The sequence below is a fragment of the Lontra canadensis genome, unplaced genomic scaffold (assembly GCF_010015895.1).
Source record: "Lontra canadensis isolate GAN:19392208 unplaced genomic scaffold, GSC_riverotter_1.0 scaffold21, whole genome shotgun sequence".
NCBI classification, from domain to species: domain Eukaryota; kingdom Metazoa; phylum Chordata; class Mammalia; order Carnivora; family Mustelidae; genus Lontra; species Lontra canadensis.
In genome coordinates, this window is record NW_022631015.1 from 22,603,223 (window position 1) to 22,626,604 (window position 23,382).

The 23,382-nt window shown below is 45.4% G+C and overlaps 1 protein-coding gene across 9 annotated transcripts in view; it reads right to left on the reverse strand.

Moving 5' to 3' along the window:
* Positions 1-23,382, reverse strand: part of RIPOR2 (RHO family interacting cell polarization regulator 2) — a 209,138-nt gene that overhangs the window by 53,528 nt on the left and 132,228 nt on the right. For all 9 annotated transcript variants that reach the window (XR_004383163.1, XM_032861654.1, XM_032861660.1 and 6 more), the window contains exon 2: positions 127-253. Coding sequence is in view for 8 of the 9 variants with exons in the window: in XM_032861654.1 (XP_032717545.1) it covers positions 127-253 (127 nt within the window). In the remaining variant the exon portion in view is untranslated. The remainder of the gene's footprint in view (positions 1-126; positions 254-23,382) is intronic.

The window sequence follows — 23,382 nt, forward strand, 5'->3', positions numbered from 1 at the left end:
TGTGTGTGTGTGCGCGTGTGCATGTGTGTGAGTTTTGACAAGGCTACACGCTCACAGAGCCTCTTGAGGGCATGAGCTCACGTCCTTCTCGAGCCACATCCCAGGACAGAACCACACCCGACTTGCCTGGACCGTCTCTCCTGTAGGCCGCTGAACCCCGCGAAGGACTGGCTTCTGATGATCCCATTGGGGCCCCCAGGCGAGAAGGACTGGGATCCTACCAACATGATTTCTGGGAGTCTGGCTGGTAGTCCTGGAAGAGAGTGGAAAGATTAGGGCAAATTACAGGCAGGTCCAGACAGAAAAAACACTCCGCTTGTCAACAATGGCAAAGGTGAGGTGAGGTGAGTCATGAGACCATTAGGTCCTACAACCTGCTCTTTTCAAGCCAAAGGGTTCAGCTCTCAGGTGAAGAAAAAAAAGATACCCACCTCCTGAGACAGAAATAGATAGAAACTGCACACAATTATCAGTCATTTTAGGTTTAGGTTTCTTTTCAGGGATATATATATATTTAAGACAAGGTTCAAATACATGAACACTTTGAAATGTTTACCTCTGTTCAACAAGAAAAACAACAGCAGAAACACACAAATAGGTCAAGTCAAAGCGTTAGCCAGGTCCTGAATCACGTTCAAAACCCAGTCCAATCTCAGGGGAGAATCTGACACTGAGAAGCCAGATGGCGGAAAACACCAGGTTTCTTTAGAAATGAATTTACTTCAACGTGTTCTCCTTTTCTCTACCCTTAAGTCTCAGATAGGATCGTGCACTATCGTGGCCTCGCGGAAGGAGGCGAGTACAGAGATCCTCCCACAAGGGCTCATCTTCATGTTCTCAAGATACACACACCAGAGCAGAGGGACGGAAGGAGAGGGGAAGACGGTGGGAAGCATCCACCCCATTCCGCCCCTTGCTTGGCTCTTGTCTCGACTCCCCACATACGACTAAGACGGACTGTCCAAACACAGCTTTGGCGGGACGTGAGTCCAAGGTCATTTCCCCCAAAGGATGGGTCTGAGCTGTCTGGGAACTCTATGCCCGTAGGTCAGGCACACTGGAAGCACGTTGTCTTAGCAGGGACCCTCAGGCTGGATGGGGGGCGGTCGAGAAGCAGGCTCCCAGGGGCAGGGGGAGGCAGCTACTGTCCAGGCTGAGGGCTTCCAAGGTGGGCAGACACCACACTGGCCCTTGTGAAGGCATCAACCACTGTCCTCGAAAGACCCAGCCAGGAAGCAAGCTAAGCAGCTAAGAGACACGGCCGCAGAACTTCCCATCTATCCAGATATGCCAGGAGATAGGATATGATGCCAGGTTGTGAGGGAAGAACCCCCCCAGGCAGGCCTTACTCAATACTACTCCTGGCAGCTCAGCAAAGGAAGGAGGTTGGCCTGAGTTGCTTCCCCAGAGAGAGAATGGAGGGCCCCTCCCCCAGAGGGCGGCTGGTTGTTAAATCCCCTCATTCCCTCCGCTGCCCCCCAGAAGAATCGCTCTGGGCTCGGCAGGCATTCTTGCAATGCACAGGTGCTGAGTCACGCCCAGCCCAGCCAGCCCTGCAGGAGGCAGCCAGCTCGCTCTCTGACCTGGATGGGACTGGGACTGGTGCCCCACCCCTTCCATTCCAGCCTTGGGAGGGGCTGGGGGTGAGTTTAAGTTTTGTAGGCATTCTTTAGAATTTTCAAACTGATAAAGTGGAAGCGTGTGAGTGCAGTAAAGTTCGTATCTAGTGCACCAATGGCAGGACAAAATGCAGGACTTAATGAGCGTCCTAAGTGTCTCCTAAGTGTCCTTGGCCGCTTACAAAGAGGTCTGTCCACTGCTCAGGTGCAGAAAGCATGCCTGAGGACCTTTGTGTCTACATGCAAACTCGTCATGAACATCAAGAAGATGTTACAGTTTGTGTTATTTCTGTACTCGTGTTATAAACAAAAACGCACCGTAAGGTTTAAATTTGCAAAAAAAATTTTTCAAATAGGTGCCATGCCCAGCATGGAGCGCAGTTCAGGCTTGAACTGATGACCATGAGATCAAGACCTGAGCAGAGATCAGGAGTTGCACGCTCAACTGACTGAGCCACCCAGGTTTTCCGAAATGTGGCAAATTTTATAAGTATTGTATCTCATTTTTTAAATTACTGCTCATGATCTACTGTTGCATTATAGAGTTCTTTGACCACAGGAAAAGAATGAAAGCATTTAAAATATCTTAATGGCACAGTTATCTTGTACTTCCTAGAAATTTTTAAGCCAAAAAGATTTTTTTTCTCTTATCCATTGGCTTGGTAGTTTCCATACGGGCCTCTGGTTCCCCCTTTCCCAGGCATTCAGTTTAACTAATGCAGAGTGCCACGTGGGGATCCAGACTTTGAAAAGGCCCTCAGGTGATTATTAGTCTCATCTCAGCAAAGAAAAGGGGGGTGGGGGTGATGTTGGCTGAAATTTTCAATTTTTTTGGAAACTTTAAAACTTCAGTTAAAATAATCCGCTACAATTTCTCAGATCCAACTTTTAAAAAGAACTATTCAGTTTTAAATAAGCCTCTCTTTGCAAAGTTTAACTGTCTTGTTAAACGAATTGAACAGTGAGCGAGTAAAACATATCAACCGGATGGCAGAATAATTTACCTTCTTCCTTAGTTAAGTGATAGATAAGGAAAGGTCATGAGCCTAAAACAAACCTTTGCCCAAGGTTTTCAGAATGTGAATTGCGTTGGGATGGGTAAAACCCTGAGAAGCTTTTCATCATACTTATAGGCTGAATGGATGATCCATAGGAATGAGCCTTTCTGGTCTTAGAAATGACCATTAGCGGGAAAGAATTTGGCCGAGAGCTGGTTTAGGCTGAGATCTCTATCCTGCAGGTCCATTCTCCTGGAGGCTGCCCCGCTGCCCCAGGAGAGTCATAAAACTAGTGTGTGCAGTCCCTACACATAGTCAGGCTCCTGGAGGAAGGGAGAAGGTAGGGACGGGGTAGACAGAGGAGGAGGTCTTAGGAACGAGAGTAATCACACACGTGCCCCGTCCACACCCTTAATTCTGAAGTAGGGTTAGTTCCCCCAGTTCTTCCAGACCCAGACCCGTCTTCCAGCTCTCCCATCTCCTTCCCACTTGCAAGTTTTCCCACAGACGCTCTGTTATCACCTTTTTGGTGACTCCACTCCCACTTTGGGGCCTGCTGAGTCAGCCAAGTCTGCAGGCTCCTTCCTGGCTTCCTAGAAATCCCAAGGATGCGGTGTTCCCAGCGTCCAGCCAAACCACCCCCAAAACGACACGGCTGCCTTTCAAGGCTTTAAAGACTTAAAACCAGTCATTTCCTTGGAGCAATGTACATCTTAACAGCGGATGCTCCTTTGGCCTAAAAGCCTTAACTGGAGAAAAAGGACCACAGTGAAACGGCAGTATCATTGTCCTTAGGGGTAGAAAGCGGTACCCAAAGTTTGGAGGGCAATTTGGCAGTATGTGCTAGAGAAGTAAAACATAGGGATCCTTTAGAGCATCACGTCTACTCCTTGGTCTTTCCTGTAGACAAAGACTCAAGTTTACCAAGGGGCCTGTACAGGGGTTGCTCACGCTAGGCAACGTAGCAGTGGAGAAACGGACAGGATAGGACGCTAGTCTTTCCAGCAATGGTCAGTACGTTACGGCAGAACCATGGGACGGGATCTGCTGTGGCAGTTTTAAAGTCAATAGACCTACGTAGAAAGATCTGAGGACAAACAGAGTGTGACACCAGGAGCGTTACAAACAGAACAACATACAATCATGTGCGCGGAATATAAAAGTTCAGAAAACGTCCACAAGACCGTCTACGGAGCAGGGGGACGGAGGGGTCAGCAGTCTTTCAATGTTTGTATTCATTTTCATAAAGGAAATATATTATGTATGATTTGTATGATGCAAAAAAAATTTTTTTTTTTTTTTTAGATTTTACTTATTTATTTATTGGAGATAGAGAGAGAGAGAGAAAGAGGGGGTCAGAGGGAGACGGAGGAACAGACTTCCCAGCTGAGCAGGGAGCCCGACACGAGGCTCGATCCCAGGCCCCGGGATCATGACCTGAGCCGAAGGCAGACACTTCAGTGACTGAGCCACCTGGGTGCCCCGCCATGCAAAAATCTGTTTAGGAATTGCAGACATTTGGAGCTGCCCCGAGTTAGGACTGAAGGAAAAAGAACGTCGCACAAAAGAGTACATATGATGGGACAGATGGCAATGAGACTTATCCTGGGGGTCACTTCATAATGTGGAAAAATGCTGACTTGCTGTGATGTACCCCTGAAATTCATAGGCTATTGCTTGTCAATGATGCTTCAATTTATAAAAGGACAAAAAAAAGAACATACCTGGTTAAGTGTCGGGTAGCAAGTATATTTACATTATTGTGTACATTTATAAGGCTGGCAAAGGAGAAATATGATTTCTAAGAAATAATGTCATTGGTGTCCCAAATTCTCGGGCCTCTGGTCAAGCTGGGGGTCTGCTCCTCACTGTGCTTTGTCGCAAGAGGCCCAGCAGTTGTATCAGGCAGCTCTCCCACCTCACCAATCTATGAGAAGGACGGAACTCCTCTGGAAAGAATCCCAAGAACCTTGATTTAAATACGCCCTCCTGTTCGGAGCTGAGCCTCTTAGAAAAACAAGCCAGAAGGCCCAGCTGTTTCTCTCGGCTGTTTCTGCAATGAATCCTGCGGCTTCCTCCTCTGCTGCACAGTGATAGGATCCCAGCAGAGACCAGGAGCTTTTGGATTTCATACATCCTAACACAGGGATACAGGTGCCCTGGGCCCCGGTTAGGGACCGCCACCCCTGGACAGAAAGTCCTCGAGTTTGTTTAAATTAGAAGGTAGCTCCTCCAATCAGCAGACAGCTTTTGAAGAAGGGCACAGAGCCTGGGGATGGCAGGGTCCGGGGAAGGGGCTGAGGCAGATAAAAAGAGGCCAGGGGATCAAGGACACCCACTTCCTCCCTTCCTCCCTCCAGCGGGTCTCCTGCCGTGTTTACACCAGAAACAGAATGTGCACATTTGAGTGTAATTCAGAGTGGGGGGGTTAGAGCCAGCTCTCTGGGGAGCGTAGCAGTCGGCCAACTGTCAAGAAGAAATGAGTGAGTGGTAGAAATCACCCCCAGAGAGTTGCTTGCGTGGCAGGTGATGACGGCTTTTATGGCTCAGCAGGGCCCTACACACAGCCCGTGGTTACATTCCCAGCAGAAGTCATAAAAGAGGAAGAAAAACCTTTGAAAAGCTCAGTCCTGGTCACACGTCTATGTTCCACTGTATTTTTATCAGTGGTCTTGTCCGTTCTTGGGAGTTTGACTGGCTCGAGCTGGAACCCCCTCCCCAGACTGGAGCCGTTCCTCTTGGGGCCCCGTGAGGTTAGGGCTGCTATGGTAAGGACACCGGGAACCCAGTCACAGGCTGACCTTTCGGCAAGTCTCCACGCTGACTAATTCAGAGATGCATGGATTCACCCATAAAGGAAATGGACAGACGGTCTCATCTGCCAGAAGAAATGTGAAGATGACCATTAAAGTATACTGAGGTTCTTGGGGTGCCTGGGTGGCTCAGTGGGTTAAAGCCTCTGCCTTCAGCTCAGGTCATGATCCCAGAGTCCTGGGATCGAGCCCCGCATCGGGCTCTCTGCTCGGCGGGGAGCCCGCTTCCTCCTCTCTCTCTGCCTGCCTCTGTCTACTTGTGATCTCTCTCTCTGTCAAATAAATAAATAAAATGTTTAAAAAAAAAAAGTATACTGAGGTTTGTTGGCGGAAATGGGAATTATTGGGCTATTTTGAGTTTTTCTAAGCATAAAAGCACTCTGCTATATCAGGAAAATACAAAAGAAGTGGAAAGAAGGCAGGACAGAGACGGTGAGAGAGAACCAGCCTGCTCCGTCACCTGAGGACAACCACCAGTAGAATTTCGGTGTATTTCGTATTCCTTGAGTCTCTCCTTTCCATTTAAAATATAAAGATTTGGAACATAATCCATGCTAAATTTTGTATCCTGCTTATTTTTATCAGATTCTTTTTATAGGGCCATGTCGAGGGGTTTATAAATGAGCCTTTTCCTTCAACTATCTTTAAAAGGGAACTTAGGTCTACCCCAGAGTTCGTGTGCTCCTTTGGAAAGTAAAAGGAAATCCGACCAGTCTATACGATACATGCTTTTTATTTCTGATTTTAAGATGTGGCCAAAGGCAAGGGGGACCCTGCAAGGGTGACACCAGGGTTTCTCTTTGGGAAACGAGGGAACAATTAGCATTAGCTCATGCTTGAGTCGCAGGACATCAAAGCTCATGACGTTGCCCTAACCCTCGAAGAGAAAGGCTTTTAGGGTGCTTTACTCTGTTTATTTAACCAAATCTTCTGGTTAAGAACACATACGGGTAATTCTGGAAGATTCCCACCAATGATAGGAAATACGAGACATCTGAGATTTCTGAATGATGCCAATAGGGGTATCTCTGTTCTCACCAAAGCATTTCTCATGAGAGGAGGGGGTCTACTTAAAAACCAACAGTCACCACAGTTTCAAAGCTATACTCTCCCCAGAAGTCAGACTGAGACCAATCCTCTGAGACGGGACGATGACCAGCAGGTCAGGTGGAAGGTGGCTGGGGCGACACACCGACAAAGGTGACAAATGCTCTCATCAATGCCAGAGTCTGCTTGGTGCCAAGGAAGGGAGCAGGCACAGGGGCTGGAGAGACCTTTGAGGGGCCGTGGGGTCATGCTAAAACTGTACTCTGGTCATGGTCAGACAACTGGACACACTTCCTAAGACCTAAACTGTATACTCAGGATGAATGAATTTCACAGTATGCGAATACTACATCAATAAAGCTATTCAAAAGTCATTTTTAGAGAAAGTCACCATTCCTTCTGCAAGAGGAAGTGCCAAGAAACCAGGACTTGAAGAGGGAAAGGCCGAATCAATGACCAACCACCTGAGAGGTGATGGCTTCGTGATTTGATCCCGAGGCCGTGTAGGACGCTGCACGCGGCTCCCCCACCCCCTCTTCTGAGTCACTTGTGCATGCCCGCTTTGTGCTCCTCTGCTCTGCTTCCTAACGGTGCCATCCTGTTTATGCTCCCCCACATCTTGGTCAGGAGCAGAAGTATAATTCAGTTGTCTGAAAGAGGCATGTGGGCCAGATGTAAATAGCTATGCTAAATGATTATTTAAGATGAAACCTAAAATAGGTGTCTGCTTATTATATGGTTGCAAGGTACCTATTACAGAAGTTGACTAATCTTTTAAAAAAAAAGTAGATATATTTAAGTCATTGGCTATTTTTTGTAACATACTGCTTTAAAATAAATGAAGTCAATGCTAATATTTGCTTCTCGGCTGCCAACGTTGTTAACCAGATAATAAATGCATGCATGACACGTGACACTAAGAAGTGACCTGGATGGATACAACCCAGCATGGCCTCATTCCTCAAGAGACGGAAGAGCCAACATGGCCTCTTGGGTGAGTCCCAAACTTGCTGGATCTCCAATCTGGTGTCCGTAGAATGGGACTAGTGTTTTCTCTCCATGTTAACAGGCAAGGATTATGAGGTCCAGCTGAGATCAAGGCATCATTCAGGGCTACAATTGCAAGGCTACTCAGACATCTCCGAAACCTGACTTCTCATCATCCCTGCAGATGGTAGGATGTCTGCCTGAAAACATACCTAAAATCTAGGGGTGCTTTCTAGAAGGTAAAGTTCAATGAACTTGGGAGAAATGGAAAGAAATTCGTCTTCAGAATCTCTGGGAACTGGGATTATTTCTCTCAATCGAGACATAATGAAGTATATGGGGTATGCTAAGCACTGGCGGGCTTCGACCATTGTCCAAGATCCAAAGAGAACCCAAATGGATCTCTGCTTTAACCAGCCTTAATAATGTAACTGGACAGGAAGATACGGCCAAACCTAAGCAGGTGAGAGACAATCGGTGATGTGGGGAATGGCAAGGAGTGGCACCTAGGTCTCAGGCTCCAGGAAAGCAGCAGGGTAGAGAGGACAGGAATCTGGGCTCAGTCCGGGCTGGACACTTAATGGTTGTTGGAACTTTCATGTGTTACTTTTCTGAACCCCAGGGTCCTCATTTATATAAAGGTCAAACCCTTAGAGGATTTTTGTGATGTGCCAATGAGCAAACACACACAATGCCTGGTATGTAGTAAGTGCTTAAGAAGTCTCACTGTTAATACTAATGTAAAATCTAGAGCATCACCCCTGAGAACTCACAGATTCAGGGACCCACCTGTATTTAACGATTTTCCTGAATATTTTCTCTCTTCAACCAAGCTACAAACTTCTCTCCATAGAGAGGAAGATCAGAGAGACAGGGGCCACCAGAAGTTTCATAAAAGAGGTAAAACTGGCTACCTCCAGGACAGGAATGATCTGGAGAGGTAAAAACTACAAAGCTGGAAACTAGCATCTTTCTGAATATAGCAATTTTTAGATAATTACAAAACTGTGCTACTTTAAACACTGATAAGGACTAAACACACGAGTGCTTGGGAAGCATAGTTCAAAAGCCAACTTAAAAAAAATGTGATTTTGAAATTTAAAGCTTACAGGAAAGTGGTAAAAAAAAAAAAAAGTACAAAAGCTCTCCTATATCCTTTGTCCAGGTTCATTATTTGTTGATGTCTGTCACATTTTACTTTGTCATCCTCCCCATGTACACTGACCCCCCCTCCACACACACATTATTTCCTAAATCATTTGAGGGCAATTTGCATATACATATTTACAAGTATATTTGCTCTTCCCCATTGAGCAATTTGCAAATAAGATGCAAATTTACTTTTAAATACAACCATGTGTACTTCCAAAGAACATAGGCATTCACTTACATGGCCATAGTACGATTGTTAATATCAGGAAATTAAACATGAGCATAATACTATTATCTAATGTGCAGACCTTATTCAAATTTCACCAATTGTCCCCAGTAACGTACCACAGGCCATCCCTTCACCCACATGACAGGAGCCGATCCAGAATCGTGCACTCTCTTGTCATGTGCCTTTAGTCTCCTCTAATCTGGGATGGTTCTTTGGCCTTTGTCTTTCATGACGTCGACACTTTCTTAGGGTACAGACCAGCTGTGATCTAGAATGTTCCTTAGTTTGGGTTTGTTTGACATTTTCTCATAATTAGATACAGGCTCCACATTTTGGGCAGTGACATCACATAAGTGATACTATTGTCTTTTTAAAGAATTGCATCAGAAGACACAAGGAGTCATGTGGCCCCATGGCTGGTGATGTTAACGTTGATCACTAGGTTAGGGTGTGGTTGGCCGGTTTCTCTCCTGGAAAGTTACTATTTTTGCCTCTGCACTTGATAAGTGGCTGGTGAGGAGGTGCTTTGAGGCTACGCAAATATCTTATTACTCTGACTCAGGAGTTTCAGCCTCCATTGATGGTTCTTGCCCAAATCAAGTATTACTCTGATAGTGGCAGAATGGTACTCTTCGAACTCAATAACCTTTCTCTATGATGAGAAAGAGCTTTCCTTAATCTTTTTTATGTATTTGTTTGTTTATTTCTTCACTGTCAGGATGGACTTGTGGATTCTTATTCGATGAGTTTGACCCATTACTTTCATTGACACAAAAGACAACTGTTCTCCGTAGCATTTTCTAAGCAGTTCGGCTAAGGGGTCTTTCCTCATGAACAGCAAAACGCCGCATCACTGGGAGGAACTCACAGATTCAGGGACCCCCTTGTATTATAACTATTCTCTTGACTATCACATCTCTTCGACCAAGCTATAAACTCCTGAGGGTTGACACCATCTATCCACACCCCTTCTTTGATTCTTAGTACAGAGTAGGATAGAAAACGTGGGCTGATCCAGGTTTCACCCAAGTCACCGGTCCCCTCTACGCTCCAATTGTTCTCAATAAAACGAGGACAACAATATCTAAGTCACCTCGTTTGTTGCAAGGAGAAAATGAGATAACATAGGTAAAAGGCTTGGTGTGAACTACTGGTTTCTCCTGTGAACTAGAACTTGTCCTTTGAAGATGCATCTGACTTTTCTCAATCAAGTGGAATGTATTAATTGTAAAACCATATACATTTTACAAGTGAAGAGACCTATAGTAATAAAGTAATTTGATGTGACTGCTTCCTTCTTTCTCTCTCTTTTGTCACCACTCAAAGCAGTGACAGCAGAGCATGGTAAAGCTATTTTAAGGTTCTCGCTGACTCATTTGAAGAGTAAAGAAGAAATGTTAATAGCTTGTCTCTTCACTGGGACCGTCAGTTGCAAGGGCCCGCAGGTAACTGACACCATTTCAGCCTCTGGAAAATGAAAACTCTGTTTCTTCTTCTATCCTGGTGGAAAAAACAAATGCAGGGAGCAGCGCTGGCCTGGTGATAATTAGAAGAGAAACGATTCGGGGCGCCTGGTGACTCAGTGGGTTAAGCCTCTGCCTTCGGCTCAGGTCATGATCTCAGGGTCCTGGGATCGAGCCCCGCATCGGGCTCTCTGCTCAGCAGGGAGCCTGCTTCCCCCTCTCTCTCTGCCTGCCTCTCTGCCTACTTGTGATCTCTCTCTCTCTCTGTCAAATAAATAAATAAAATCTTAAAAAAAGAAATAGAAGAGAAATGATTTGGGACATAAAGCTGCAATCGTAAGAGGGGCTGAGTGGATTTTGACTAGTGTTGTCATAGCTCGTCTTGAAACGCCAAGTCTAGAATTCTCACGGACCTTCATGCGGAGCAGGCTCCGAAGCAAAGCAAGACCACCTGTTTCCCGGTTCGAAGGAAAGAATGTTCTGTACTTCAGTGAGGCTGAAGCTATGAGCAATAGTAAGTCCAATGACCTATATGTATATCAAAAATCACGCCTATCAAAAGGGGAAAAAACCTCCCGGGAACACTGTCCCCAAAGACAGCTTGGCTGATCTTGCCGAGGAAAACAGACACCCACCACAAAGCCTCACTTTCTGATCAGCAGATTAAAAACAACGCCCTGATAGAGAAGAAAATGGCCCCGTGCCTGGTACCATCAACTCCTTCAGGCTTTCCCGCAGGCGGCCTGTTTATCCCCACAGCTTAGCAACTAATTTCTAGCTCACGGCGAGTGCTGCTTCTCTACTTCGAAGAAACATCAAAATGACAGTGACATCTTCTATTGCTATTTGCCTCCACAGATATTACCATTTTTGTAAGCTCCTATTTTTTTATTGTTTCACTAGAACCGAGCTACATATTTGGAAATCTTAAGCAGAAGAAAAACCCCATGAAGTTTCTAGAAGAAGGTACCCAGGAGTGTGCTGGGAAACAGAATTATGCACAATGTGCTTGTCCCCTTGTCTAGCACGTGTGACGAACACTGATATTCATTAACGAGCACGAGATGTAGGAAAAGGAAAAGTGCCTTGTAATCAAGCTGTGTGCTATGTTTCATCTTGGAGAAAGGATAAATTATCTTGTTTTTTCTAAGATTTTTTTCTTTAAAGTAATCTCAACACCCAATGTGGGGCTCAAACTCCCAACGCCAAGATCAAGAGTTGATCTTGATCTCGACCGACTGAGCTGGACAGGCACCCAAAAGGACAAACTACCTTAAAGCTTTTCAGATAAGGCTTCCATAATCAAACTGAGACATATTACTGCATATGGTCCATTCCTTTTTTTTTTTCCATCTGAACAAGTAAACTGAATTGATGGATGATCACGTGATGGCAAATAGAGTTAAAACCGAAGACTCGATCGTGGTGATGTGAAGGGATCACGCCTTCATCCGAGGAAGGCAGGAGGTTACTAAGCTCTCGAGACATGAAGGCGACACAATGGACTTAAAACTCAAGCAGTTCTTTCAAACTCGAGTTACTTTCGTCATTTTATTCCTGTTGTTATGACAACACTTTTAAAAGCAGCACTTCAAACGCTTAGCATTCAGGCATCTTATTATAGATTTGAAAATGACACCTAAGGGTATGCAGGGCTGCTCCTGGGAGGTTTGGGGGGCTGGAAACCAAGAAGAGACCCAGTTAGTGCACCTAGACTCCTTCTGGGGTTTGGCCCCCAAGTCCCTAACTTAGCTTTTTTCTACAACAACAAAAAACAAAAAAACAAAAAGCCAAAAAACCAAAAAACCCAACAAACTACTGAGGGCTCATCCAGAGGAGGGAAGAGTACAGAATTTATGTGGGAAGATATGTATTATTATTCACAGTCTGTGTTCCTAGTTGCATATGCGAACAAGACACAGTTTCATGACCTTACATATATCATTTTCTTGGTTACGGCCTGTGTCGTGGGCTTTTATAAGTCTGCACGCAACAGTGTGTTCTGTTGTTGTTGTTGTTTTAAGATGTTTTATTTATTTAACAGAGCAAGAAAGATCACAAGCAGGCAGAGAGACCGGCAGAGAGAGAGAGGGGGAAACAGGCTCCCCTCCGAGCAGAGAGCCCAATGTGGGGCCCGATCCCAGGACCCTGAGATCATGACCAGAGCCAAAGGCAGAGGCTTAACCCACCAAGCCACCCAGGCTCCCCCATTGTTGTTTTTAAGTAGGCTCCACGCTGGGCTTGAACTCCCAACCCTGAGATCAAGACCCGGGCTGAGATCAAGAGACAGACACTAAACCCACAGAGCCCCCCGGCACCCCAATGATAATGTTTTCTGATGGCTCACAGTTGCTTACTGTTAGTTATTGATGTAACTCAGTTTATAGAAAGATTTCTCATAGCACAGATTTATTATGAAAATTAATAATTAATAAAGGGATATTGGAGTTGGAGTGAACCCGTTACATGAGTCAGTTGCTCAAAGAGCAATCACACTACAGTCTGATGAAAGTGTAGAGATGTTTGATAGACTTCATAATTTTTTTTAAGGAGCCTATAAACAGAGAAACGTTTTTGCTAAGGACATGAGCTGGATATTGGCATTTTCCAGTCATTATGAATTCGTAGGGAGAACTTGATCTGTCATGTTGAATTCTCCCTGCCCTGAAGTACATTCCTCTGATAATTTTTTTTAAAGATTTTTATTTATTTATTTGACAGAGAGAGATCACAGTAGGCAGAGAGGCAGGCAGAGAGAGAGGAAGGGAAGCAGGCTCCCTGCTGAGCAGAGAGCCCGATACGGGGCTCGATCCCAGGACCCTGGGATCATGACCCAAGCCGAAGGCAGAGGCTTTAACCCACTGAGCCACCCAGGCGCCCCCATTCCTCTGATAATTTTACCTTGGTCTCCCTACATCTGGGCTGTTTGGTATGATGGCATGTGAGTTATTACTAAACAAAGTGCGGCTCAAGTAAACTGTGCTGATGGATTCATTTTGAAAGAAGTTGGCGTCGGTGTTATTCTGGGATTCTAACAGAGTTAGGCTGTGTGTGAACGTGCCGCCATGTGCCAGCAGCTTCAGAGTTGAGTGGCTTTTCAGATTTGTCCTCTGGACACATGTTCTCTGCATGGTAATTTTGGCAAATTAAGCAGCTATAATAAGGATCGTGGTTTTTGCTGCTGCATACCAAGAAGGTAGCCATGTGAACAACATTTGCGGAGTTATTTTTGGTTGACAAAAACAAATAATTTATCATCAGAATGCAAAGCAGTTAGGTAGAGCTAGATTCTCAACAAAGCAGAATTAGGTTCATTTTTAGGGTACACCAAGACTGTTTAGAAATTTCTTACTATCCTTTGCTTTGTCCAGAGGATTTGAAGCTGTAAAAATAGCAATGAAGCAAAAAGTCCATGCCTTCCTTAGCTTAAAGTACAATTTAGTGCAAAGAAAGAATAAATGTTTATGGCTTCTTCCTACCAAAGAAAGACCCATACCAAAGAACTGGGTCGTTCCACATACAGTAAATTTCTAACACGCAAGACAAAGGATACATGACAGACTCTTTGTACACATGTGAAATGCTGTATTGCTCGGGTCTGGAGCCCAAAAGGCACAGTCAGGACGCTTTCCCCTCTCAGGTGCCCGCATGAGTCCTACGACCACCTTGAGCTCTCTCACTCAGGCTAATAAGTTAACTTCCGCTCTTAGCCACCAACGATCCCTTCCACCCATTCACTGTCCTGAGTCAATTTACCTAGAGGGGGTCAGGTCCACTCTTTTTTAAAAAAGAGTATTTATTTGAGAGAGAGAGAGAGTGAAAGGAGGAGCAGAGGGGAGGGAGAGGGACAACAAGACTCTGCACTGAGCTCAGAGCCCAATGCAGGACTCGAACCCAGGACCCCAAGATCATGATCTGAGCAAAACCAAGAATCAGACACTTAAACAATGGAGCTACCCAGGCACCCCAGATGCATTTTTATAGAGCAGGAAGATGAGGGGTTGGAAGACTTCCCAAGAGCACCTGTCTTCTCTAATGCCCCTCTCAACCACCGCTTCTCACCAGCTTGAAACCCTGTTCTCTGCTAGACCTTCCCTATGATCCGTCACAGAATTCATCCCATTCACTGGCTCACACGAGAATGGTGTGAAGAACTACTTCTAGTTTTCTGGGACCCAGATCTCACTCTGCAAGGCTTGGCCTTCCTCTGGCGCTTGTCTTCTAAAGTTTTTCCCTGGTTCACTGGTGAGAAAGTGGTTGTCACTTGTTTTCATGGGTCTTTACCCACTGTCTCTACCCTCCCCCTCCATCAGCCTGGGCGGCGTTCTAAACAGAGTGAGACCAACGATTCTTTGGACAGCCAGAGAGAAATAAAACAGGGAACAGACTTCCCCAAGACCACTTTGCAGGACCTCAGACACGTCACTGATCAAATAATTTCTTAAAGGAAAAACGAAGGGGAAGGACAACAAGAGACTCAATGGACACACTAACCTGATGTGACGTGTGGATCCTGTGTTGATCATGACACCAAACCGATAGAACTAAGGTCATATTTTCGACACTTGGGACATTTTTTAAAAAAGATTTTATTTATTTATTTGACAGAGAGAGAGATCACAAGTAGGCAGAGAGACAGGCAGAAGGGGGCGGGGACGCAGGCTCCCCACTGAGCAGAGAGCCCGATGCAGGGCTTGATCCCAGGAACCTGAGATCATGACCTGAGCCGAAGGCAGAGGCTTAACCCACTGAGCCACCCAGGTGCTCCGACACTTGGGACATTTTAATATGAAGTACATGTTAATCAGAACTGTTGCTAATTGTTTACATATGGAGTGGAACATGGATTATGTGAGAAAATGTGCATACTTTTGAGACACACACCAAAGGATATAGGAGTGAAAAGACCTAAGGTTTAGATTTACTTTAAAATGCTTCAGTCACGGACACTTGGGTGGCTCAGTAGGTTAAGTGATTCCCTTTGGTTCAGGTCATGGTCCTGGAGTCCCAGGATCAAGTCCCGCATGGGGCTCTCTGCTCAGCGGGGAGTCTGCTTCTCCCTCTGACCCTTCCCCTTCTCATGCTCTCTTTCTCTCACTGTCTCTCAGATAAATAAAAATCCCAGGACCCTGGCATCATGACTGGAGCTGAAAGCAGACGCTTAACCAACTAAGCCTCCCAGGTGCTCCAGGAGACAATAATTTTTAACCTTTTCCCCCTTTATAGGGCCCTTCAGGACACAATAAAAGGCAAGATGGATGCGATGCAGGATAGTCCTTGAGTTGCTCAGATCCTGGTGCAGAAAAAGAAGTCATCAAGGAGGGAAATTTGTGTCTATTTTCTCTAGAAAGAGATTTTGTTTGGCCTTTTAGCTTGGTGGGTCTACTCTATCCCACTTCAAAGCAAACAAGAAGTCTATAATTTGACCACACTGATGGTCAAATTAACTGGCTTTAGGTTCCAAATCCACCTAATTTTCCACTGCCCTTGGGCCAACATCTGTGTAAACACAAGCACTCCGAGCTGGAACCATGTCTCTTGGGCCAACAGAAAGGGAGCTGTGTGGTCAGGGAGCCTCAGAGTTTGCCTCTGTTTCTCTGGCTTGTAGGGAGAAGCTCATGGGAGTACCTTGAGACTTTTACCATCAACAAGGGGACAGGGAGGTCTAAGGCTGTCAGGACTTGCAGAAACAAATGCATACTTCAAGCAAACTGGGGCTGGGCATGGGACTGGGTGATAAGAGCCATGCGAAAGCAAACAAAAATGAAATAATCTCCACATAGGGAGGGTAGGCGTCCAAGCCAATAGACAGAGACCTTCTCCAGCATATGGCACTTCTTTCCAAAGAATGTGGTATCAGGTGCTAAATTAAAAAGAATTTATGATAGGTGATCCTTTGGAAAGAAACAGAACAGTTCACCTGGTGGCTAAGCAGCTGTGTGTGTCTCTAGCATAGCCTCAGGGCCTCTAAGAGGAGATGGGTAATAACATTTTAGATCTGCAGATTCCCCCTTTCCAAATGCTTTGACAGCTACTCTACATCCCGATAGCATCTGTGTCGGGTATGATAGTTATCACAATGCCTGTTGTTTAGGTAAGGCAACTGACCTGCAGGGCACGGTCCACAAGATTGTTGGAGGAACAGAAACTAGAATCTGAGTGTCCACGCCCCAGATGGGCTCTTGTGTCTACCCACCTCCATTTTCCTTCAGCTGAGAAGGCAGAATTCCTCGCCTAGTTTTCTTTCCCTGTTTCTTAACGGGACTTCCTATCAGCCTAGAGGGAAGGGTCATCGGTGTTCAGAATGCCCCCAAACGTCATCTGTCGGTAGTAATCAGGTACTCAGATGGCTCAGGAAGAACGGCTGACACTTGTCGATTACCCTCCTTGTGTTGTATTTTCTGATTTTACAACCAGACCTACAATGAGGCGCTCATTATGGGTTAACAACAATAATGACAGTATTTTATATTTTTCTAAGATTTTATTTGGTTATTTGAGAGAGGGAGAGAGAGGAAGCACGAGCTGGGGGTTGCAGAGGGAGAGGGAGAAGCAGGCTCCCTCTGAGCAAGGAACCTGATGCGGGGCTTGATCCCAGGACCTTGGAATCATGACTTGAGCAGAAGGCAGACCCTTAACCCACTGAACCACCCAGGCATCCCATGATGGGATTTTAGATTCAACAAAAATAAATGGGCAATCTTTGCCATGCAGAGGTAATCCATCCCTGTCCCTTAAACTCTGTGGCTAAATCCAGAAAATCATGACCACTGTTAGCAACTCAGTCATTGGTTTATTTGAAAACATTTGCTACACTGAAATAAATATTGAACCTACATCCCAGCCTCTGTAACTTCCTATTGATATAACTCTCACTAAACTCCAGAAAAAGCCTAATATACTACAACATCTAATTTAGAAGTTCCCAAACCTGGCTACATATTAGAGTCACCTGGAGAGCTTTTGTTAATTATTATGATTATGACTATGATTATTTTTTATCTGGAGAGCTTTTAAAAAATGTCTGAGCCTTAGCCCCAAAGATTTAGATTTAACTGATCTGGGGTGGGGCCTGGGGATAGGTATCTTCCCAGGGCTTACATTTTCTCTGCACACAGGGTATGCAGCAATCACTGACCCTATCTCCCCTCCATTCTTTTAATATGTAAAAAATTAAGTCATTAATGGGTCCCTGGTCACCTGATTCCAATTCACTACAAACGATATTTGAAAAAGGCATTGCAAGTGTTTGCCAGGAAAAACAGGATATAATTGTATTTTTATTGAATGACACAAAAAGCGAAAGATTCTGGGAATCCTAGAATTTAAAAGAAAAACGTTTCCATTATTGCAAAGACTTAAAAGTAATGCCTTCTAGTGGGCATTTGGATGGCTCAGTCATTTGAACTCCTGACTCTTGATTTTGGCTCAGGTCATGATCACAGAGTCATGAGACCCCGCCCCCATTCCCTCCAACCCCCTCCAACCCCCTCCACCCCTGTTGGTCTGGCTATGCGCTTAGCGGGGAGTCTGCTTGGGATTTCTCTCTCTCCTCTCCCTCTGGCCCTTCTCCCACCCACGCACACATGTGCATGCACACGCATTCTCTCTATTAAAAAAATGCAATGCCTTCTATCTCAGGGCTGTTGGGATGAAAGAACTCAGCCTGCCTGGGTTTGTGGCCAGCAAGACTACTTTTTATGTGTATCCTTGATAGGTTGCTTAGCCTCTCCAGGCCTCAGGGACCTCACCTGTAAAATGTGGATGACAATAAGACCAAGCTCACTGGTTGCCTGAAGAGTAAATAGACCAGGGAATGTCAAGTGCTTAAAAGATTGATTATGCATTTGTTATTTTTGTAATCGTGATGAGACTGTATTATCAAATCATTCTTAGTTTAAAAAGGTCTAGATTGAGATTCCTAGGCATCTCCCAGAGGAGAAAAGCTTCAGAGGAGTTGAAGGCATGAGTTTTATAATTTACCTAGGTACTGTGCATCTCTTGAAAACTAAATTAGTAAACTGAGCTAGTCTTCAATGATAGAGACTATATGATATATGCAGAGGGAGTCAAAAACTGTTGACTGTGCAGCTGGGGTGCGCCTGGCTGGCTCAGTCAGTAGAGCATGCTACTCTTGATCTCAGGGTTGTGAGTTTGGGCCCCACGCTGGGTGTTGAGATTATGTAACAATAATCTCTTTTTTTAGGGGCACCTGGGTGGCTCAGTGGGTTAAAGCCTCTGCCTTTGGCTCAGATCACGATTCCAGGGTCCTGGGATCGAGCCCCACATCGGGCTCTCTGCTCAGCAGGGAGCCTGCTTCCCCCTCTCTCTGCCTGCCTCTCTGCCTACTTGTGATCTCTGTCTGTCAAATAAATAAATAAAATCTTTTAAAAAAATCTTTTTTTAAAAAATGTGGTTGGTATTAAAATATGGTGCAGGATCCTGGATATTTTACCCTCTCAGCAGGCATTTTTAAGAGCTGATTTCCCATGGCATGATTTGCTGTTTTTTTCAGTGAACGCCCTCCAGACAATCAGCCCGCTCTGAACATTTTCTTTTTTGAAGGATGTCATCCACACTGTATGTTTCTCAAACCTCTGCTCAGACTTGGGAATTCAAAGTACAGAGAACACTGAATGTGGGTGTTGAGTACAATCAAATGGGGTGAGCACAATTCAGAATGTGAACTATGTAATGTCTTTCAAAAATGACATGAATTCACATAAGAATATATTTTGATCCAGTGGAGCAATATAATTTTTCTGTGCCCCCTAAATATATCATTTTGGCAAGATGGTTCTATTGTTTCCAAGTTAGCAGGGCGGGGGGTCCAGCCCCGAGAGTAGATGCCCTCCAGCTTTTCAGCCTGGGGTCCCCAGGGTGAAGAGGAAAGGGGGCACCAGTGTGGACGGGTGGCCAGATGCAGCGAGTAACCACACCCCTGCCTTCTGCCACCCTCCAGAGCTGGATTCCAGATTACACTGTATGCCACAATTAATATTTGCTGCAAGAAAAGGTAGTATTAAATTTATAGTCATGCTTCTGTTAGTACTTCCAGAGTCAAGGAATATGGTTTACGTGAGAGCATTTGTCCCAGCAAATGAAGAGCACACGTAAACGTACATGCAATTATCACGTATTTCCTGAGTGGACTCAGCAATTTCATTCCCCCGAAGCTCTGGTTGATGGAGGGTCTCAAGTTATACAGAATCTTAGAGAATCCTACAGCCAGCGTCTTCATAAGAGGTAGAGAGAAGGAGCAAGTGAGAATAAGGAAGCAGCAAGACCCAGAGGTTTAAACCCATACGCGCACACAAAGACCCATCAAGCCGTATGGTATGTGGTTACAGAATTAGTCAGCAGTCACCCAACTGGTGTGCATCCTCCCCTTGGGACACTGACCTCGGAACAATGGTTTCCTCTGCTGTAAAATGGAGACCACACATCTGTGTTTTAAAGTCCTTATGAGGATTAAGGGGCATCATTCTTGTAAAGCAAAATGCCAGCCACAAAGTAGGTACTCAGTGAAACTGATGCCAATCCCATCGTCACCATCATCACTGTCATCCTCATCAGTGTCATCCTCATCAAAGTTAAGCACAGAAACACCAATGGCCTTACCTAAACAATGCAAGCTTTATGTTTTTAGGCTCTGATTTATTTTGCTAATCGAGTTGGTCATGCTAGAACCTAAAATCTCAAGTGAGAAATTCTGGCACAGTAACCAGATTATCCTGGAACTGCAGCTCTGCTGTCTGAGCTGGGCTCCCCTGGGAGGGTGCGTGGGGAGGGTGGGCGAGGGGTGAGTGATGCTCAGCTGCACCTGAAGACAGACTCTGATCAGGGCATGTCACGTTGCCTTGGAAAACTGGGGTCACTGTTTTCCTAACAATAGCAACTGAGGGCCAAATACACATGTTCTTTTTTTTCTTCATGAACTGTCCTCTGATTGTCCTTTGGATCTTAGGGGAAACCCCGTTGGAGGGATAAGAAAACTGGAATGGAGTTCAACACCCAAGGTGTTGTGTTTTGAACTTCACTGAGAGGCGTTTGTTTAACCGCTCAGTTTAACCACTTCTACATGTAAGTTTCTACATAAGACATTTCCCTTTTTTTTTTTTTAATTAGTTTACTTATTTTTTAAAAGATTTTATTTATTTATTTGGGAGAAAAAGAGAGAGAGCGCACACGACCAGGGGGAGGGGCAGAGGGAGAAGCAGGCTCCCTGCTGAGCAGAGAGCCCAACACAGGGCTCCATCCCAGGACCCTGGGATCATGACCTGAGCCGAAGGCAGACACTTAACCAGACTGAGCCACCCAGGCGCCCCAAGAGATTTCTTTTATAATTCATTGCCAGGGGAATCCGCCTTCTGAGGAACTGCTGCTCTGTATGTCCCTCTTTCTGATGGCAATAACGTAAGTGATAGTCTACCACGGACTCCCTTTTGCCTGGCTTCAAGGAAGTTCAGAGCAAAAGTCACAGCTCAATTGTAGCACGAACATTAATTCTTTTTAATAAACTGTATATTATTGTAGCCTGTCTCAAATGCTTGAAAAGTCACAGAGCATAATTTCTTAAGCAAACTTTTACCAAGTCTTATTCTCTGAACTATTGTATAGGAGTTCAAACCATCTACTGCTGGACAGAAGTCACAAGAATATTTCCATCCAGCTGGTTTTAGGCTTAGTTTTTAGAAGCCACTGGATCACGGACGTCTGGAGACAGTGTGGAAGCCAGCGATCCAGGATTCTAAATCCCCCATCAGTGTCAACAAAGGAAATCATCATCATTCCCATCGGATTATTCCCACAAAAGAAATTAGACTCAGGCTAACACGGGGCCCAGGAAGGTAACTTATCTCATACAGATTTGAAAAATGGGCACTTCTGGAAAAGATGAACCAGGAATTAAATCAGTCAATTAAGGCTATTGTTCTGGGGATCCTATTCAAATGCAGTCAAGCAGATCAGAGGACTCCACTCGTGATGCACATCAAAGGGAAAAGAATACTCCATTTAACAAGCCCACGCAAGTGTGCATCTCCCACACACTGGCTGCCACTTCGAATCTTTTCTAACAGGGAGTCGGAGGGGCAAACCATCCAACAATGAGGCAGAGCTGACAGGATTCATTTTTTTCCACCGCAGGTAATTACCCCATATAAGTCTCCCATGCATCACTTAAAAACCGTATGAATTAACAATGATCTTGTTTTCCTACATCCAGGAACTAAGACAAAACAGATCAGGGGATACTTTACATGTGGGTATGGATCAGACAACAGTCTTTATGAAAAGGAGTGGATAATTCCTTTTTCCTCGGCGTTTTCTCCATTTCTGTCCCCCTTTTTGGAGTGGCCCGGACCTCTGCAGCATCGCGACGGTCGGTCAGCAACCTGGCAACCACAGCCCAGCTCAGTCGTGTGGGGGGGCCCACTTCCTGAGTACGCCCCTCCCTGGCAGTTCCCGTGGGAACTCCGAATTCGGGGTCTTTGTGTATTTCCGCCCACGGCCACAGCCCAGAGGACCCTGGTTTAAAACTGGGCTCTGTTCATACCAGTCTCGTTGGGTCTCATGTCTCAAACCTAATGCTAATTAGGTGATGCTAATAGGAACGACCTCAGAACCTTGCGAGGACTCTGGGAATTAACACAGGTGCCTGACACACTGTAAATGCTATTCAGTGGTCACTGTGACTCCTCAGGTTACTGTTATAGAAAACATTTTTATTTAGATCGGGTGTTTCACAACATAAGTGGGGGCTTGGTGTCAGCATGCCGTATGACACACATGTACCCACATCTATAATTCAGGATTTGCATTTATTTTATTTTGTTTTATTTATTTTAAGATTGTTATTTATTTATTTGACAGACAGAGATCACGAGTAGGCAGAGAGGCAGGCAAAGAGAGAGGCGGGGTCAGGGGAGGGGAAAGCAGGCTCCCCCTGGAGCAGAGAGCCTGATGTGGGGCTGGATCCCAGGACCCTGGGATCATGACCTGAGCTGAAGGAAGAGGCTTTAACCCACTGAGCCACCCAGGTGCCCCAGGATTTGCATTTATTTTAAAAAATTGCAGTGACTTGGGGCACCTGGGTGGCTCAGTCATTAAGCGTCTGCCTTCGGCTCAGGTCATGATCTCAGGGTCCTGGGATCAAGCCCTGAGTAGGGCTCCCTGCTCAGTGGGGAGTCTGCTTCTCCCTCTGCCTCTGTCCCCTCCCCCACTCATGCTCTCTCTGGTTCTCACTCAAATAAATAAATAAGATCTTTTAAAAAAATTGTAGTGACTTCAGACACCCCTGTGCCCTGGAAGGCCTGGTCTCCAGGATCATGTGATTTACCTACAGGCAGGTGATGGAGTATGCGTGCAAGGACTACCTGGGTCTACTCTCCCCCATCAGACTGTAAAGGATGAAACGAGCTCCTTAAGTGAAAAACTACAAACTTCCTCAATTGGGTTTTCTCAGTACCTCTAGCTTGGTAACTGCATGTCCACATGCATGGAAGCATCGTGAGTTAATGCAGTCCCTCAGTCTCTTTCTGTTTTGAATGTCCTCTTCCATCAGTGGGGAAAGAGTCACTGCAACCATCGGAGCAAAAAAAAAAAAAAAAATTACATCTGGAAAATATTTTAATATGAAGACACACACACTGAGGATCTTCAAAACAAAACCCAACACAACAGAAAAACAAACCCTTGAAAAAGAAACAGCCCATGTCATTTCAATCCTATTTTAGGCCAAAGACCATTATGACAAAACTCAAAGGTCAAACTTCTTTGGAAATGTCATGGGAGCCTGAAACAGGAGCGATAGGTCTCCACGTGCAAAATACAGATCGGGCTGAGAGCATTAGACAGGTTATGAGGGAAAGTCATCAGACTTCAGGCTCCCGACGAATTTGGGTTCAAATAGGCCTCACTATGGTGACAGCCTGTGACAGGCAGACAGAACCAATCACCTCTCCCTCTCCCCAGCTTCATGACGTTTTTGCCACAAAGGCAGGTTGAGTGGATCTTCTGGCGCCAATAGGCCCCAAACGAGGAGCAGGGACACACAGTGCTGACCTAGCCCCT